This window comes from Penicillium daleae, assembly GCF_028827525.1.
Source record: "Penicillium daleae strain IBT 16125 chromosome Unknown utg000009l_segment0_segment0, whole genome shotgun sequence".
Taxonomy (NCBI): Eukaryota; Fungi; Ascomycota; class Eurotiomycetes; order Eurotiales; family Aspergillaceae; genus Penicillium; species Penicillium daleae.
In genome coordinates this window covers 2,856,043-2,873,258 of record NW_026623157.1, presented here as the reverse complement: position 1 = coordinate 2,873,258, position 17,216 = coordinate 2,856,043, and the positions used below count along the sequence as shown (strand labels likewise).

The 17,216-nt window shown below is 50.9% G+C and overlaps 5 protein-coding genes across 5 annotated transcripts; 3 read left to right on the top strand and 2 right to left on the bottom strand.

Moving 5' to 3' along the window:
* Nucleotides 1-2,304: 2,304 nt before the first annotated feature.
* On the top strand, nt 2,305-3,831 carry N7458_012183 (integral membrane protein TmpA; the record flags this gene model as incomplete). Its single annotated transcript, XM_056915565.1, has 1 exon — nt 2,305-3,831. The coding sequence occupies one exon, from the start codon at nt 2,305-2,307 to the stop codon at nt 3,829-3,831; it is 1,527 nt and encodes a 508-aa protein (XP_056760319.1).
* A 2,328-nt stretch (nt 3,832-6,159) lies between these two features.
* Nucleotides 6,160-7,490, top strand: N7458_012182 (FAD-dependent oxidoreductase; the record flags this gene model as incomplete). The annotated part of the gene is made up of 2 exons (XM_056915564.1): nt 6,160-6,177; nt 6,240-7,490. The coding sequence occupies 2 exons, from the start codon at nt 6,160-6,162 to the stop codon at nt 7,488-7,490; spliced, it is 1,269 nt and encodes a 422-aa protein (XP_056760318.1).
* Nucleotides 7,491-8,289: 799 nt separating this feature from the next.
* N7458_012181 (uncharacterized protein) lies at nt 8,290-9,738 on the top strand (the record flags this gene model as incomplete). The annotated part of the gene is made up of 3 exons (XM_056915563.1): nt 8,290-8,480; nt 8,543-8,916; nt 8,978-9,738. 3 exons carry the CDS (start codon nt 8,290-8,292, stop codon nt 9,736-9,738), a joined length of 1,326 nt encoding a protein of 441 aa, XP_056760317.1.
* A 250-nt stretch (nt 9,739-9,988) lies between these two features.
* Nucleotides 9,989-10,367, bottom strand: N7458_012180 (uncharacterized protein; the record flags this gene model as incomplete). The annotated part of the gene is made up of 2 exons (XM_056915562.1): nt 9,989-10,101; nt 10,151-10,367. The coding sequence occupies 2 exons, from the start codon at nt 10,365-10,367 to the stop codon at nt 9,989-9,991; spliced, it is 330 nt and encodes a 109-aa protein (XP_056760316.1).
* Nucleotides 10,368-11,618: 1,251 nt separating this feature from the next.
* On the bottom strand, nt 11,619-13,253 carry N7458_012179 (alpha-arrestin; the record flags this gene model as incomplete). The annotated part of the gene is made up of 1 exon (XM_056915561.1): nt 11,619-13,253. The coding sequence occupies one exon, from the start codon at nt 13,251-13,253 to the stop codon at nt 11,619-11,621; it is 1,635 nt and encodes a 544-aa protein (XP_056760315.1).
* Between the last annotated feature and the right edge of the window lie 3,963 nt (nt 13,254-17,216).

Here is a 17,216-nt window from a genome sequence, read left to right as displayed (position 1 = left end):
GATTCGATGGATCGTCGGCTGGCATGCATGCTGGAAGCCAGCTGAGCCACAAGCTCGGATCACTCTGTCCGATGGTCTCACACGATTCCAGCTGTTCTTCCCTACTGTACTAGCAGGGGTACTACATTGCTAGGACCCGAGCGTACGGGCCCAATGAGACTACGACATACTGTGCTACAGCACCACCAGTACCGTGTACTACTGCCACTGTAAGGCACCACGGATCCCGTGGAGCCGAAGGGAGGGCCGATCGAGGATCGCAGATCGGCGGCCAGCAGATCGCATGCCTGCGAATCCCCATAACCTAAACTTGTCCCAAAATTGCGGCGAGCCCGCATCAGGACTGGCACATCGACCGCGCTGCAGCCCTCCCTCGCAGCGCCCACTACCATTGGCCGCTAGTTGAATGGGCATTACCCCTCCCTCCACGAGTTGGAGCAGATTAGCGCTCTTCGGATCGCGCCAGACAGGGATTATTGCCAACACTCCCGGGAAGGCCTGCGGCCCAACTGCTTTCTCGATGATGTAGCCTCCAGTGCACGGCTGAATCCCGTCCCGTCTCCCACCAATTAGCAATTGCAAACACATCATTGATCTGATCTCCACTCATGTCATGCCAGCTTGACAGTCTCAACCAGGGTACCAGAGGCTGATCTTCCGTCCGCTGTTTCCATGGGTCTCATGGGTCCCGAAGCTGAGCCCGATAGTGTCCTTCCCTGCCTTGGCTCCCTTCAATCGCTTGCAGGGCATTCCAAAGGGCTCTCGGCCCGCTCACGGTGGAGTCTCTTCATGATCAAAAGTTTTCAAGTTCCCCATTTTGTGTGACAACCCCAAATGCCGGCTTGAGAATGAGACAAAAGTCTGTTTTTGCCCCTCAGATCTTGGATCAACTAACGATAAGGATGCGCCACACGGATGCAATGCGCCCTACTTCCAGGCTCGTGGTGCATCGCGGGTTCCACTGCGTTTCCTGGGATTCACGCCCTGTTTTCCATGAAATTGGGTCTGGTCACATTGAATCTGGAACGTTATCGGGTTCCCCCTCTGCAAGGATCAACTGCACTGTGCAGCAGAAAAAGAAAAGGTAACTTGCATTGCAGGGATGTGAGGCACATGAGGGGTGCAAATAGCCTCGGCGACCAGGAACCGAAAGTATCATTGTCTCCTTCTGACTTGGAGGCTAATTTATTTTCTTTGACGAGAACAAACAACCCCCGCTTCCAAGTATTTGGCTTTGGTCGGCGGGGTCGGTTCATTGTGACTCCGTTCGTACAGATATTGTAGCCTCGCCATTGCCATTATTGGGTCATCATGCATTAGCTCATCCTCGCGGGGTTCGTGTACATGCAACAGGATCCTGTAGGAACACAATATCGGTGGCAACTTGCATAACAATAAAGCAAGACGTCCGTTGAGGCCTGGGCTTTGATGGACGATCAGATAGAGCGAAAGTCGTGATTGGGTTACATCTCGTCGGGCGAACGATGGGGCCTGGTTGACATGGTTGCTCATTCCGGTCTATCCCGTCTATCCCGTGCTTGGAGAAGATGGTGTCCACATTCAACACTATCTCAGAGACGGCGGGTCTCATCATAACCCCATCCGGACGTCTAGGCCGTTCGTCCGGTAGTCAAGGGCGAGCTGACAGCCCAGTCGAGGAGGTCCAGCATGCGCATTCATTGGCAATGGATCATTCCCACTAGTCGACGCGGGATGTGAGCCGGCAGAATGGTGTCATACACTGTGAACTTTGGAAGCCAGGATGGACTATCCGCAGGGGGAAAACCCGAGGTGATGGTTGCGAAGCATCTGAGGAGAACCATCCGGTGACCGGATATTGCGCTTTTTGCACAGGGCCAAGTTTGATTGGATTCGAAGGACATTGCCTGCAGGGGTGATGAAAGGGATTCAGGATGCAGGACGAGCCGGGACAGAGGAAGTGACCAGGATAATGATAAAGACAAGCCGATCACACGGGAGAGAAGACGAATCACCAAGGCTCTGGAGAACATCTCCCAATAACCATCTCATCGCTTTCTCAGCCCTTGGGCCGGGAAATCACAGCTGGACAGGATCTCCACTGCCCACAGCCTCGTGCCCAGCACATGCCTGTCAATCAGGCTGAACATTACATTCTCCCAACTCATTCGCTTTCGTATATTTCTGCCCCCTCATGATCCATATATCGGCCTGCTTGTGATCTTCCCTGGGGTCTCACCTTGGTCAAATTGCAAACTTCTCGCCTGTTCTTCCATTCAGTCATCTTTCGAACTTATTCTTGCATACTTGCAACACCTTCACATCATGTCGGTCTGGGAGAAAACACCCATCACTGTCCCTAAGCCTGCAGTGACAAAGATGGTGACCACCTCATCAAATCCCAGTGAGGAGACCCTCACCGATGGTGACCACGGCCACATTGTCGAGAAGGTCGTCTCCAAGGAGATGGGGTCTGTCGATACGGACTCAGATTATACCCTCGACCTTGAGGCACAGACCGTGAGTGCTAGTCCGACGCGATTTGCATTCTTGCGGTATGCCGTCCTCACTCTTTATCGACGTCTGTTCACACTAGTCTTCTGTGCGAATGTTGGCGTTTTCATTTGGGTCATGTCATCCAACCAGAAGCTCCTCGCTTTGGTCAATGCCACCGCTGCCAACTTGCTTGCATGCGGATTAGCCCGGCAGCCACTCGTCGTTAACAGCATCTTCCGCATTGTGCTGTTAGTGCCGAGGTCGGCGCCGTTTACTTTGCGTCGAATCGCTTCCAAAGTGTACCATTATGGTGGCGTACATAGTGGATGCGGCATTGCGGCCCTAGTTTGGTATACAGGGTTCGTCGGAGTGATGTCGCATCAGTATTGGGCGCCTCGCACCGTTAGCGCGTCAACAGTCGTCAGCTTTTCAGCCGCGCCGGTAGCCTTAGCTTACACCATCCTCGTGCTGCTGCTGGCCATCATCATTGTTGCCCACCCCATGTTTCGTATGAAGCGACATGATTATTTTGAACTCACCCACCGTTTCTCGGGGTGGCTTATCGTGAGCTTGTTCATTGCGTTGTTGTTGGTCTTTGCGCATGAAATCAGCCAGGCCCAGGGACAGAATTTGGGTCTGTTCCTTGTTGAGCTGCCGGCATTCTGGTTTTTGGTCTTGACAGTAGCTGCCATCGTTCAGCCATGGTTGATGTTAAGAAAGGTCCCTGTACGCGCAGAGGTCTTGTCCACTCATGCGGTGCGCCTGCACTTTGACCATGCCGTGACCACCTTCGGCAAGGGCACCCAACTCTCCAAACATCCTCTGCGAGACTGGCATGGCTTTGCTACCTTCCCTGACCCCAGTCCGGCGGGAACGCGTGGGACACCGAGCTTCTCATGCCTGGTGTCCAAGGCAGGCGACTGGACCGCCGACACCATCAAGAACCCGCCCACCCATTTCTGGAAACGTGGGGTTCTCCTCTATGGCTTTGCATATTCCATGCGGGTATTCAAGAAGGTAATCGTGGTGACCACGGGGTCCGGTATTGGCCCCTGCTTGTCCTTCCTGGGTGATGACAATCGCCCCGAGCTGCGCGTTCTCTGGCAGACTCGCGCGCCGCTCAAGACGTACGGGCAGGAGGTGATTGACCTCGTTCACCGGATGGACAGCCATCCAATCATCATGGATACCAATCAGATGGGTCGAGTTGATATGGTGCCCATTGTGCATCGACTAGTCGCAGAGTTCAATGCTGAAGCGGTGTGTGTGATCAGTAACCCTGGTCTGACTCGCCGAATCGTGTATGAACTCGAAGCGCGCGGGGTCCCAGCCTTCGGTCCAATTTTCGACTCTTGAGTGCGTTTTGATGTCGTTGGCGCGTCTCGTGATAGTATATATGTGTCGAGATCTGTTTTTCTTTCGGTTTGTGCTTCGTTGCTGCATCTGGATTTCCGTTAGTCGTTGGTCTTTTTATACCCCCGTGGAATCTCCCTGGCGTTTCTCGGTACATTTCTTTCGAGCTTCAAGCCATCTTGAGCTCACATCATTCATGTTCTTTCTGGCGGATTTACTTGGACCCCTCTTCGCCGTGCACACATTATCATTGTCAAAATCGAGGGGGAGGAGTGTGGTGAAGGAAGGTAGAATCTCTGCGTCTAGGTGTCTTTTTTTGCTGGCGGGAAATCTGCGGCCAGGGGTCGCTCGGGCCCAGGCTTCAGGACCGTGCAGTTAGGCAACCCATGCAGGCAATGGGATCAGAGAGCTATGTAATTCCCGCAACCTTAAGCGTGCTTGAATGTGGTGTCTTTCTTCAAATTCCAAATTCCCTTGCTCCGCTATCTGCTAGTCCCGCGCCGTGATTGGCTTATAGGGGTACATAGTGGGGCCCTAACTTCTTTGCGAACCAGCCCCGTGTTGGACGTTTTCGAGAAACTTGCACGATCATAAGGATAAGGGATACGAGAAGCCCCCGGTGTCTTCCAGAGTTAATGATAAAACTGGATAAATATTTCGGGGCTCTTCAATTTCCTCGATGTCCTAAGATGAAAAATACTCAAGACAATCGTTGATGTTGGCTATCACCAATTTCTGGTTACTCTAGAACAATCCCGTTCTAGTAGTCTGGTCATCTAGTGGGCTCCATTGACCTAAAAAGGCTACTGTACTATGGTCCACTTATAATTTCTAATAATTATCACCGTCTCAATGTGCTCAGCTGGAAAATTTCGGCCTGTCTCGTGGAAATTACACACGCATAGGGTTACGGTACGGGGATGGTAGGCGGGATGCAGGTGACGACGCATCCCTCGTGGTATGATTAGGTTTGTGTAACCTTCGAAAGCCCGGGGTTGGGCGACGATGGCTATGGAAAGAGTGAGAGTATATGCATCTACCTTTAACAATCTGTTCCATCAAGAATGTCAGTGGCTGTAAAGATGTGTCATTTGATACAGATAGCGTGCAGTTGTTCAGTTCGGGGGGTTATGAGATTTTTCCTGTGTGTAGCTGAGAGGTGGATTAATATAGAAGAAGATTGTCAGAGAAATACTGTAAGTGACAATGTTGACAGGGATATCGCATGTAGTGAATGTCGGGTCTGGCAGTCATTTGACCTGTCACATTCCCCATATTTCACTGTCAAAAATGTCTTGCATATGATATTCTTGTCAGTATCAAGATTAAGTGATTGTCTAGTCATAGTAAACAGGCTTATCAGTGTAAATCATCTCAGATTTACTGGCTATTTAACCCGTAGGGCTATTTTATGTCTGGCCTTCAGAGTCCGAGGGTGGGAGTTATTGCATTATGTCTGTAGCCGATCCATCGGTGTTGGTCAGCTATGTAGAGAGTGAGAAAAACAAAAATGAGATGCAGAATGGTTCCCAAGCTGAACAATGTAAAATGTGATCATGTGCCAAATGCCAACGCCCACCGAGGCCATGTAAACGTAACCTGCCTGATACCTAGATTCATACAAGTATAAACAACAGAAGGGCCCAGAAGATTGCTGTGCGTGGAACCGTTGTCCCGAGTCAGCAAGATATGCGACTTCGCGTTGACTTCGCGCTGACCCCTCTAGGGTCTTACGAGTCGCAACAATTCTCACGAGCCCTCACCCGAGGATAACTTTTTGTAGTCAAAGCTTTGTGTCTACCTCATCAGTGAGAACCAACCCGAGACTAACATCTCATCTTTATGCTGCCTAGCTGTACAATGAAAGACTCTCGCTCTCTGGTAGGCAGGATTGAAGTGTGAAATAATTCGAAAAATTACATTTGATAAAATTTCCCTCAAAATATCTCTACTCGATGCATGATGTAGTGTAATTTGTTGCTTACGGAAGGTATAACGAGAAATCCAAGGCTCTGTTTATTTTCAATGGCCGTAGCCTCAACCCATTGAAACATTTCCCCAAACGGACTAGCCTTTTCACAAAAGCACCACTCCACTCAAGCTTCGTATACTTATTCTGATGTCAGATGCCATAGTAAGTTAACGATGCTACACAAATAAACTCGCGGCTCCTGGGCTTCTAGTCACAGCAGACTTCCCCCACCGGGGACAGTCCGCGGGGCTACATACCCAATCGGGTAATCTTCCCGGACTTCCGCGGACATCTGAGGGTATATCAAGCCCATGTTTCTGCCACCTGAGATCTCAGAGCTACATCCAAATCCCTCCAGAATGTCCCAGAGTCGAAAGGTATCTTATATCTCATGCACTCGTCGAGGAAAATCTCACATGATAGCTGACCCACGCCCAAGGCAATCATTATCGGCGCCGGTCCTGCAGGCCTTGCAGCTGCCTTGCGTCTGCACCAGCAAACAAACGTTCAAGTCACTATTTATGAGTTGCGATCAGAGCCCACTACTCTGGGTGGAGCTGTTGGTATCCTGCCCAACGGCCTACGCCTCCTGCACCGCCTGGGCGTCTACGAGAAAGCAGCAGCCCGTGGCTTCATCAGCTCCAATCTGACACTGCATTCCCTGCAGGGGCGCATTGTAGCCCAGCAAGATTTTGTTGGCTGGGCGCGAGAGAAGACCGGTTTTGGCTACATACGCATCAAGCGCACAGATCTGGTGGATGTTCTGTTGGAGGCGGTGCAGCAGGTTAAGATCCCGATCCGATTCAACAAGCGGCTGACAACGATCGAGGAAAGCGATACGAGCGTGCATGTCACGTTCGAGGACGGATCAACTGATACTGCAGATATGCTGTTCGGGTGTGATGGTATCCACTCGTTTGTGCGACGTGCCTACGTCGACCCTAAAAAGACTTTGGAGTATTCGGGCATGTCCGGTCTTGGATCTATCATTTCCACCAAGGTTTTATCGTCTACAACTACGGACCAAATTACTGGCCTTGATGCGACATTGACGGAAGATGGTATGCTTGCCGTGAATCCGTGTTCGGCAGCGAAAGATGAGCTATTCTGTTTCTTCTCCAAGGAAGTCGCCCTACCGGAGTCTGGTGATAACCGTGACGGCTGGGAAGTGCACAGGAAGGAAGAAGTGGATGGATTCAAATCTACAGTGTTGGAGACTCTGGAGAATGCACAGGGTGAATGGGGGCCAGCTATCAAGGAAATCGTCAACAACATCTCTGTCGTGAACTTCTACCCGGTCTACAGATTGCCACCCGGTGGAATCTGGTCTAAAGGTCGGTGTCTTTTGATCGGTGATGCTGCCCACGCGATGTCTCCACATGCTGGACAAGGCGTTTCAATGGCCCTTGAAGACGTCTTCCTGCTCTCTCGATTACTGGAGGATCCCAAAAGACCACTCAATAATGTCTTTGAGATATACGAGCGTATTCGCCGACCTCGCATCAATGATATCTTCAAGTTAGCTGCACAGAACGCTGAAGTGCGAAGGAAGACTGGCCCATGGGGGTTGTGGCTGAAGGAAGTTCAATTTTCTATGGCGATGACACTTTCATGGGTTTTCGGTGCAGACAAGAGGGGATTGCGACAGGGTCACCTGGTCTACGATGTCGATAAAGTGGACCTAGTCTAGTTTTTTTTAACGCTCGGTTGTTGAAATTATCTTGTCTGGTTTGGAAACGCGTCGCCACGGCAAATAGCAATACTAATCCTGAATTGTTTGACCACAAATTCGACCTTTTTGGCCAGTAAGGCTCTAATTGGAGGCCTAGTTTGTCTTGACTGCTCTTTGCATTTCAAATAGGCTTGTGTATTCAGGCCTTGCGCCATCTACTGTCCCAGCGAGATGACCGCAATGTGTCGACGCCCTAAACAAATCACGATCATTCGCAGTCATCGTCATTACAATCAAACTTTCAATTTTCTTCTACCTGTATTTATATCAATTCTATGGATATAATCTTCCTCTCGACAAAGATCTACAAGTGCCTCGGACCGCACTCCTCGTCAAATGTTAGGACTGGTTCCCCTAGTGTTACATGCGCTATATACGCTACATATATCGATCCCGGTTATGTCAGAGCATAGCGTTCTGACATATTCGGTCTTTTGGCGTGTTCGGTTAGCGAGTCCGTTCGCATGTCGTAATATCAAAGAAGTAAGGCCCCAAGCTAAGTTCTCAAAAGTGGGGCTTGATGATAATATCCAAAACACCCTCAACTAACAACGACGAGGCTACCACAACGAAAGAGCCAAAATTAATAATTCGACGCGTATAGGATAAGGCCGAAAGACCGAGATACTAGCAGGAGGATTCACTTTGGATGATTGATAATCATTAAATCCGCTCGTCACGGATGGAATGTTAGTTTATATTAGGCCGCCCGGCGCGCCTCTGTATTCGACATCCAAAGCCTGACATTCCCAACATCATGTCTGTTAACGAAGAGAAAGAGAGTGTCTCGAGCGATGTGCTCTCTCCGAAGCTACTGGCCGAGCGTGATGAATCAGAGATTGAGAATCAAATACCTAAAGAACCTGCGACACCTCCTCCGCCTCCGAATGGAGGACTCGTTGCCTGGCTTCAGGTCGCAGGGGCTTTCTTCCTGTTCTTTAATTGCTGGTCAGTCCCGAAGCCATCTACGTACTCCTGGCAAAAGGACTAGTGCTAATGCGACGTTGCAGGGGCGTGGTCAACACCTTTGGCGTTTACCAAAGTTACTACGAAAACACCTTGTTACCGAACTATTCGGCATCGTCGATTTCATGGATCGGAACAGTCCAAGGCTTTCTGCTCTTGATGGCAGGACTAGTTGTTGGGCCTATCTATGACAAAGGCTACCTCAGATCGCTGATTACGGCTGGCACGTTTCTGGTCGTATTCGGTCTAATGATGACCTCGCTGGCAACAAAATACTACCAGGTTTTTCTAGCTCACGGCCTTACTGTGGGACTTGGCTGTTCGTGCTTGTTCCTGCCAAGTATTGCTATTGTAGCGACCTATTTCACCTCGCGACGTGCACTAGCGACTGGTATCACTGCCTCGGGGGGTAGTATCGGTGAGTCTACATGAAAAAGGCAAAATATCATGGCGATATGGAAGCTAATCCTCATCACTAGGATCTGTGATATACCCTATCATATTTCACAAATTAATCAACCCCTTGGGCTTTGGCTGGACAACGCGGATCATCGCCTTCGTCGCCCTAGCCGGACTCATCTTCTCCATCGCCGTAATGAAGCCACGTCTCCCACCACCTAAACAACCCCGATCCCTACTGGATATGGCCGCATTCAAAGAAACCCCCTTCGTTATCCTCTGTGTGGGCTTCTTCTTCTCCTTCGTCGGCCTATACTTCCCATTCTTTTATCTACCAACCTACTTCAGCTTTTTCCTCCACTCCGACGGTGACATCTCATTCTACATAATCGCCATTCTGAACGGTGCCTCCGTCTTCGGACGCATCGCACCCGGACTAATAGCCGATTACATTGGCTCCCTCAATACCATTATTCCGGTTAGCTTTATGGCGGCTGTTCTGGCCTTTGCGTGGATCGGAATCCGAAATGAGGCGGGTACTATTGTTTTTGCTGTATTATACGGTTTTGCTTCCGGGGCGATTGTGTCGCTGCCGGCAACTATACTAGCCAGGCTTACGTCTAATATGAGTATGTTGGGTACGCGGATGGGAATGTCGTTTATCTTTGCGGGGCTGGGGTTGTTGATTGGAAATCCTATTGCAGGGGCGTTGTTGGATATAGAGGGGGCGGTTTTCTGGAAGGGGCAGCTATTCAGCGCCGTGATGGTTGTCATCGGAACTGTGTCGTTCTTGGGGTTGCGAATTTTGATGTGGAAGCAGGGCGAAGGGTGGAAGATTTGATGGTTGATAATTGGGTGATTGATAGAACAGCATGCTCGAGCTTGGGTAAGATAATAGACGAATGATATTCAGCGACGAAGATAAATCGACCACTTCATGACAATTTACAGCCCATCATGTTCATCGTGAAGCATAATTTTAAACCAAAACTGTACTTCAATCACTGCTTGCCGCCCTCAAACATAACGCTCGCTCCATGACTGGACCGCCGCGCATGATCATACTTCTTGGAAGCAGCCCAATCTGCGCGCTACTTATCTTGTTGGCTCACTCGACGCTTTTCCCGTTCTTCCTCACTCGAACGACGGAGGAAGCCCCCCCAGTGGTGGTGATGAGGGGCATTTGCTACATCGGATACGAACGCTTGAGCACATATCACAACATAAGGTACAGCAAAACGGGTAACACTTACCGGCTTTATCTTTATTATCTCCCTCTGCTTCAGGCTGAGATGCAGGCTCAGCCTTATCCCCTTGTGGCTCCTGTGACACTTGAGGCAACTGCGGGTTCTGCGGCTCTTGTGGTTCCTGGGATGGGTTCACGACAGAATCCTGGTTCACCGAGTCCTCAGAATCCTTCCGCTGATGGAGATGTAAAGCATCAGATGCCCTGCGCAAAAGGTTCGACATATTTGTGGAATAATATGTATGGCCAATAGTAAGTATAGTCAGTATTTTCAGAGACCCCGGTCCGTGTAGGCATTCCTCCACAGCGAATATAAAACCTCCCCCAAAGCGTATGATGTCATATAGCTTGATTGAAGCGCCTCCTTGTAGCTGGTCATGCGACCCTATCTCAAGTTCTGGAACAGCTTAGTAGTACTCCGTACAATAGCTCCCATGGCCAATGACCAGCTGGTTCGAATCCAATGAGGGTTTAACTTCGAGAGATACATGGCATCATCAGTGGGGACCGTGGTCGGGAAGCCGGGTCGAGACCTCCGAGGCTTCCGGCCGAGTCATAACGTAAGACTTCGGCTGTTAACCTTAAATTGACTTTCTGTAGGGGATCTTTACTTTGGGTTGTTTGTATGCTTTTGCGTGGTCGCGTGGTCGCGTCTCTTAAAAGCTGCTATGGACCAGCATGTTTTGAGGGAGAATTCTTCAACCCCAGTATTTGCGAGTGGGTCTCGCGAAGGGTGGTGGCAAGACATAGCGATCAACGGTGGGGTCATTGTTGACAAGATGAGAAAACCCGGGGAAAGTATGATTGGTTTACTTTCGTAGATAAGAGGCGCCAAGTTGTACTACAGCTCATTGAACGCCAAGGGCTCCCGCAGAAGATTGCGTGTGGCGCTGGTGAGCGTATCTCAACAGCAGTCTCAACGGTGTAAGAGCATCTACAGGAAAAGAGGCTAGTTTAGATATTACAAAATTTACAATTAAAAGAAAGGGTAGACAATTCAAGTCAATGCATTAGGTTAGATATCAAAGAGTAGAGAGCCCATTGGCAAAACAGACATAATAAATGACAAGAAGAAATGGAAGTGATGGGTATAATGCAGGGGTGGAACGAACTCCGTCCGTCCGAGCCAGGAGATACATGCAATCCAGTCGATTATGAGTTGCCATTCATCATCCCTGGTACATTTGTGATACCAGGTTTTTCATGCTTTTTGTTGAACACGCTGACGCCGCTTCACGGTAGAAAAGAAAAGAAATGAGAAGACAATGTGATGTGGAGACATTGATCATGAGCCATGAAATGCCCCCCGAGAAGTTGATTATCGTGAGATGGGGAAATAAAAGGAATAAGAAGGCTGTGACATGTCCGTGACTTTGGATATCTTTCTTTGGGTCGTGGAGATCATAACGTCATGGCGGGAGAAGGATAGATGTGAAAAACAAAGGCGAGGGCATAAGAGTAGGTTTCAATGTGATTTATTGGCGGGAAGAGTCAACCGACGGGGCTCGAGATGCCACGCGGGAGGCAGACTCAGAAGGAGGCGGGCTTTGCTCAGTGACCAAGTCATCAGCTGTGAAGCGCAGGCGTCCGCGGTTAGGGTTGGAGTTGGAGGTGGAGTTGGCAGAAGAGTGGGTAGAGTCACTGTCCAAACGCAGAGACTCCATTCGCTCCAGCTCGTCGTACTCGGGCAGTGGTAGGGGAGAACCTTGGTAGTCCTCCATGACGCTGCGAGCGTCGTCGAGCTTGAAGTAGCCGGGAGGACTGGCAGGGACGTCCTCATAGACAGGAGGCATCTCCTCATCCCAGCTGATACCGAGGCCACTGCGCTCGGTGACGTGGAGGTTGAACTGCATGCGCAGGACACGGGCAGCACCGGTGGGGGTGATCAGGCGGGTGTTGCGGTTGGGGCAGAACTCTTCGGCGACAATGAGCTCAATGACGAGGTTGTGCTTGACCTCCAAGCCACCGGGGGCCTCCATGTCGCAGACGGGGTTGGTGGTAGGGTTGATGCTAGCATCGAATTGCATAGTGATCTCACCACCGGCGGTGTCAAAGTCGGTCTTCCAACCGCTCTTCTCCTCGTTGTGGCCGATGACACGGGTCTCTTGGTGCAGAACACCCTTGTTCTCGCCGCCAATCTTGTGGGCGTGCTTCTGGCAGGCAGTGGAGACGATCTTTTGGTGCTCCTCGATGCGCCACATCATCTTACGGAGGCGCCAGCGGGTCTGAGTCTCGTCACCCTTGTCGACCACTCCGCTCAGAGTCATCTCCACGGGGAAGTTGCCAATGGGATGAACCACCGAAGGCAGGACGATGCGGCCAGTCAGGTTGGTAGGAGGGAAAATGCGGATAGAAGACTTGTCGTTGCCGGGGATCAAGGCACGGCGGACGTTCAAGGGCAGGTTGAGGCTGAATTCCTCGCCAGCAGTGCTTTTAGCATGCGCCAGTAGGGTATACTCCACTGATCCCAGGGCGCCATTGCAAGAAGCAGGGAGATGACCAGGGAACAGGTAGCTGAAAGGGAAGTCGTGCTGGCCAGGCTTGAGGTGGAGGGAGTCCGTCAGGAAGTTCCAGCGGGTGAGTTCCTCGGTGCGGGTAGCGCAGCCGGGGCAGTGACTGGAAACGGGTTTCTTGGTGGAGGTCTTGGAGATGAGGCGCACGTCGAACTGGTTGAGAGTGACCTCGCCAATGGTCTCAGTGATGGTTACGCGCAGACGGCCAGAGAACAGAGCGCCAGTCGAGTTGCTTGGGTTGCCATAGCAGACCAGAGGAGGAGACTCAACCAAAACCTCGAGCTTGGCAGACGGCTTTGCGAGCTCCTCCTTGCCCAGGCGTTCCTTGGAGCGGCCCGCGCGTCCCAAGCTGCGGCGCTTGTCCTTGCTGTGGTCTCGGTGAGGGTGGATGAAATGGTCCATATTGAAAGATAGACGACGCTCAGGCGAGCGCGCACGGTCTGAGATGCCATGTGCGGGCTTCTTGGAGCCAGTGTGGTGGGGGATTTCATTGACGGAGGTGGTCGAGGACGAATTGGAGTGGATGGGAGTCGATGAGACTGATGAGTGCAGGGAGCCAGAGCCCCGAACAAAGTTGGGGATCAGACGGCCTGGCATTTTGGAGGAGTGTGTTCTGATAGTAGAGGTCGCTGTGAGTCAACAGAAATGTGAGGTGGTGACGATGATCTTGGAGAGTTGTGGTGTGTCGGGATAGAAAGGCTTGGCTGATGTTCAGGAAGCAGTGCGGTGTTGGTTGAGTTGTGAAGTAGTAAAACTGGCAAACCAAAACATAATCCAACTTTGCAGATCTCGTATGTGAAGAAGGGGGAAGGAAGTAGTAGAAGCGAGCAATTGGCGGCGGTTGCGCTGGTTTTTGAATCTCTGTAGAGGATCATGTGCTTGAGCCTAAAAGCCACCGAATCCGTGGAAAACTTCTTTGAACCAAAGAAAATTTCGAGTCCGTTCCCACTTTGTCCACTTTGTCCCATGCGGCCAGCCAGGTACCGGGCGGCCATTCGTTCTGGTCTGGCCACCATCGCTGAAAAAATTGACTGAATTGGGAAATGCAATTGACTTACTCAAAAAGAACGAGAAAAAAAAAATCGAAAACTTAAAAAAAAGTCATCAAGTGGGGTGTGGCACATCGTCATAGTGGAGTCTTACCATACACGTACCCCGACAATACGACCTCATTACACTGCCCATCTTTATTCTTAGATGGCCTTGGCAGGCTTGCTTTGCAAGCACTTCCAAGGCAGAATAAACTACCGTAAGAGACCGACAGGTCTCTCTAGGAGGGCTCTTTGAGTCAAGCGCACAAGTTGTAACTAGTTATGTAGTTAATTGTTGGATGAGATACTATGGTATGAGCAGTTGATCCCCGAGGTAAACCCGTCCTCTGGCCGCGTACGTCATCGTGGCTTCCTGGTGAGTCTGTACTTTATCCTATACTTCACACATTCACCAGCTTATGATGGCAAGGAACTCTAACTCTTCAACTCGGCTCTGGTGCCGGCAGCACCAATAGTCACCTCGACTCCTGACTCTCTCTCTCTCTCGACCGAACGAGAGATCAGGGATCGCCTGATGCCAGCCCAGAAAGTCTACCCCACATCCTTTTCTTTTTCCTGATGACAGATGTGGGCATCATTTTTCGATCATCTTAACTTCTCAACTGCTCTAGTCTCCATTAGGGCAATACAGGAAGGCCACCTGATGTGCGCGTCCTGGGAAACCTTCGATGTCGATTACCCATTTACCCCTCCCGGCTTTTGGTCAATACTAATGGATGTTCGATGTCCGAAATTCCTGAAGAGGGTCAGCACAGAAGAGGCCGTGCGCAGTGAGTCACGGTCGGCTAGACCCCCCGGCATAGGTCGGTGGATGAGGATGCGATCTCCCCCAAGTTTTTTTTTAGAAGACGCCCTTCCACTCGGCCCAGGCATGTGGCCGAAGGGGCGGCGGGGTACTGGCCGATCGCGGTCTCCTGCTTCGGCTCCTTGAGACTTTGACCTTCTACGGATATACGGAGACACATACCGTAGTGGCAATGTCAAGGTCCTCACTAGATTAAACTATCATCTAGAGATTTACTCTAGTAGCACGGCATATCGCTTACACATGGTGTCTTCCACATCCCGAGTCACCCTAGTGCTTAACAATCAACCTTGTACTGTAACTACCTAATTACCCCAGATCCTAAACATGACCCGGTCGGACCTCCCTGCATCGGCCATCTCTGCAAGTGACGAAATTCCGAGCCTCTGCGTCTGCGCCTACAGCACTACTCATCAGCGCATTGGCTTTCCCAAGACGCTCTGTTAACACGGAGGCTTACCCGATCACCTGAGGCTTGTGCAGGTTTATTTCCCCGGGTTTGTGGTGCCGTGTCGCCCAGGGTTGTACAGCACTACTGTACGGCGACTACACCGAAAGCCTTCTAGTTCGGTTTGGCTGGCTTGTGACTGCCGCTATAGAACTTTGCCCGCGGAGCCCGAGGAGATAGGTGAGTCCTGCCCCCCCCCGGGCAGCAGGGGCCGTCCACGGAGCCGAGTCGCTCGAGTAGGAACCTGGAGCCGGAGGTCATAATGGGGGAGACTCAGAGACTCATAGGCTTCTCATAGACTTATAGGCTTCTCATAGACTTATAGGCTTCTCATAGACTTATAGCCTCTCATAGACTTATAGGCTTCTCATAGACTCATAGAGTATAGGACTATAGGTATGAGAGTAAGCAGTTTCCTGATTGTTGATCTTGTAGCATGACCTTCTATTTACGCGAATCATTATTGCTTTTCTCTCAATGAAATGCTTAATAGTCAATCTCAGTGTTCCGTCAATACATGTAAGCCAGGTACTGCGTACGCCGAAACAAGTCCGTCCAAAGCTGCCAACGCAGACCAGAGAACCATCACGTGGCGCCATCAGCGGGCCAGCAACGGCCCGACCGCTGGGTCTTTTCTTTCAGTCACAATACAGGAGCGGTAACATTCCAATACCAGAATAAAATACACGCGCTAGTGGCAGATCCTCAAGATGCGTTGTGCTGAGAATTTTCCCGCTTGCCCGCTTTGGGCAACAAAAACGCGTGCCAAAGGCCCCAAGAGTTCCAGAGACCCTGTTCGCTCCACTTCTGCTCTGACTCTTTGCATTTTTTTTCCTACGCCGCCGGCTTCGTCGCCAAACCACCATCACCACCACCACCACCGCCGCTGGTTCACCGTTTCGGGCTTAGTGGCTGGCATCGGTTCTCTCCCCCCGCACTGCACGCTGGCGCCATTTTGCGGGGCGCAGTCAGACTCAGGTCATTCGGGTGGTCGCAATTTTCTTTCAGCTGGGGCATTGACATGATGCAAATCCGCTTGGGAATTAGGAATGGTCTAGGGATCAGGTATAATTGATAATCGGTCGAGAGAGCTTGACATTGATCATCACGCCCAGTCTAGCCCTGGGAGCTGTCAAGAGTTGCTCTGTGCTTCTCAAGCAGGGCTCTGGGCGAATCATCAATTCCCCTGCCCGCACTAATTACCTAACAGTTTGTTCCTCTTGCGCCGCGTGCCAACCCTGTTGCGGGAGATCCCTTCTGGATCACCTTCTTTTCCCCCTGACGACGGGTAAAAACAAACTAAAGAAAGGGAAAAAAAAAAATTAAAAATGCCACCAAAAAGCTATGGATAGTGTCCACTTGGTATCAGGTACCTCTGACCTGCAGCTACTGAGTTCAAGCTGCGTCTCATGTGCTTGCTCATCACCATCTACGGGAGCCCATCGCTCAAGGACCTTTACTCCGTACCCATGGTCAATAGTCCGTGCAGGACTGGGATGTTGAAATCTGACGTTGGCCGCGGAACACGATGCACTCGCTTTCCTTGCGGTGAGATGCCCGGCGACCGGTGACTCGATCACGCCATGGACATATGGTCCATCAAGGAGTAGTGGGAGGAGCCCCGGACGGCGGACATCGTCGGAGTCGCCCGCGCGGCCCCTCTTGAACCCGAATAGTTTCTACTTTCTAGTGCTGGTCCCATATCGATCTACCAGAAAAACCAGGAGCCCCTCCTAGAAGTTCTCCAGTCCCGCATAGAGTAGCCGAATCGAGGTGACCCGTGGGAAAAGCGAACAATGGCAATGGTAGTGCTTAGTAGAGCAACAATGATGGATCAAAGCCCGTTTGAGCAGGACTACCGCGGCCACGTGCAAAAATCACAGCCATGTGTTATCCCAGGTGCTACAGTAATAGCTAGCTAGACTCCATAGATTCTGTACAAAGTACTCCACAAGAATCGTGGCTCACCTCCTTCGCGCCTTACACCCTACCCTGCACCTTACAATAAGCACCGAAAGATCGGGAATTTCAGCCAATGGAACGAGGTGGCTTGCCGTGAAGATCGAAATGGTCGGCTCTCAGGCGAACTTCCTCTTCCGGGTCGATCACTCTTCGACCAGGACTGAGTCACGCCTTGAACTGTGACTAACTTCTCAGGCTTCTATAGAGGACGGAGTATACTACTACCACGGTTGTTGTTATGGACTATGAACTGTTTTACAATGGCAACACTTGTATGGAAGTTCAAAATCATT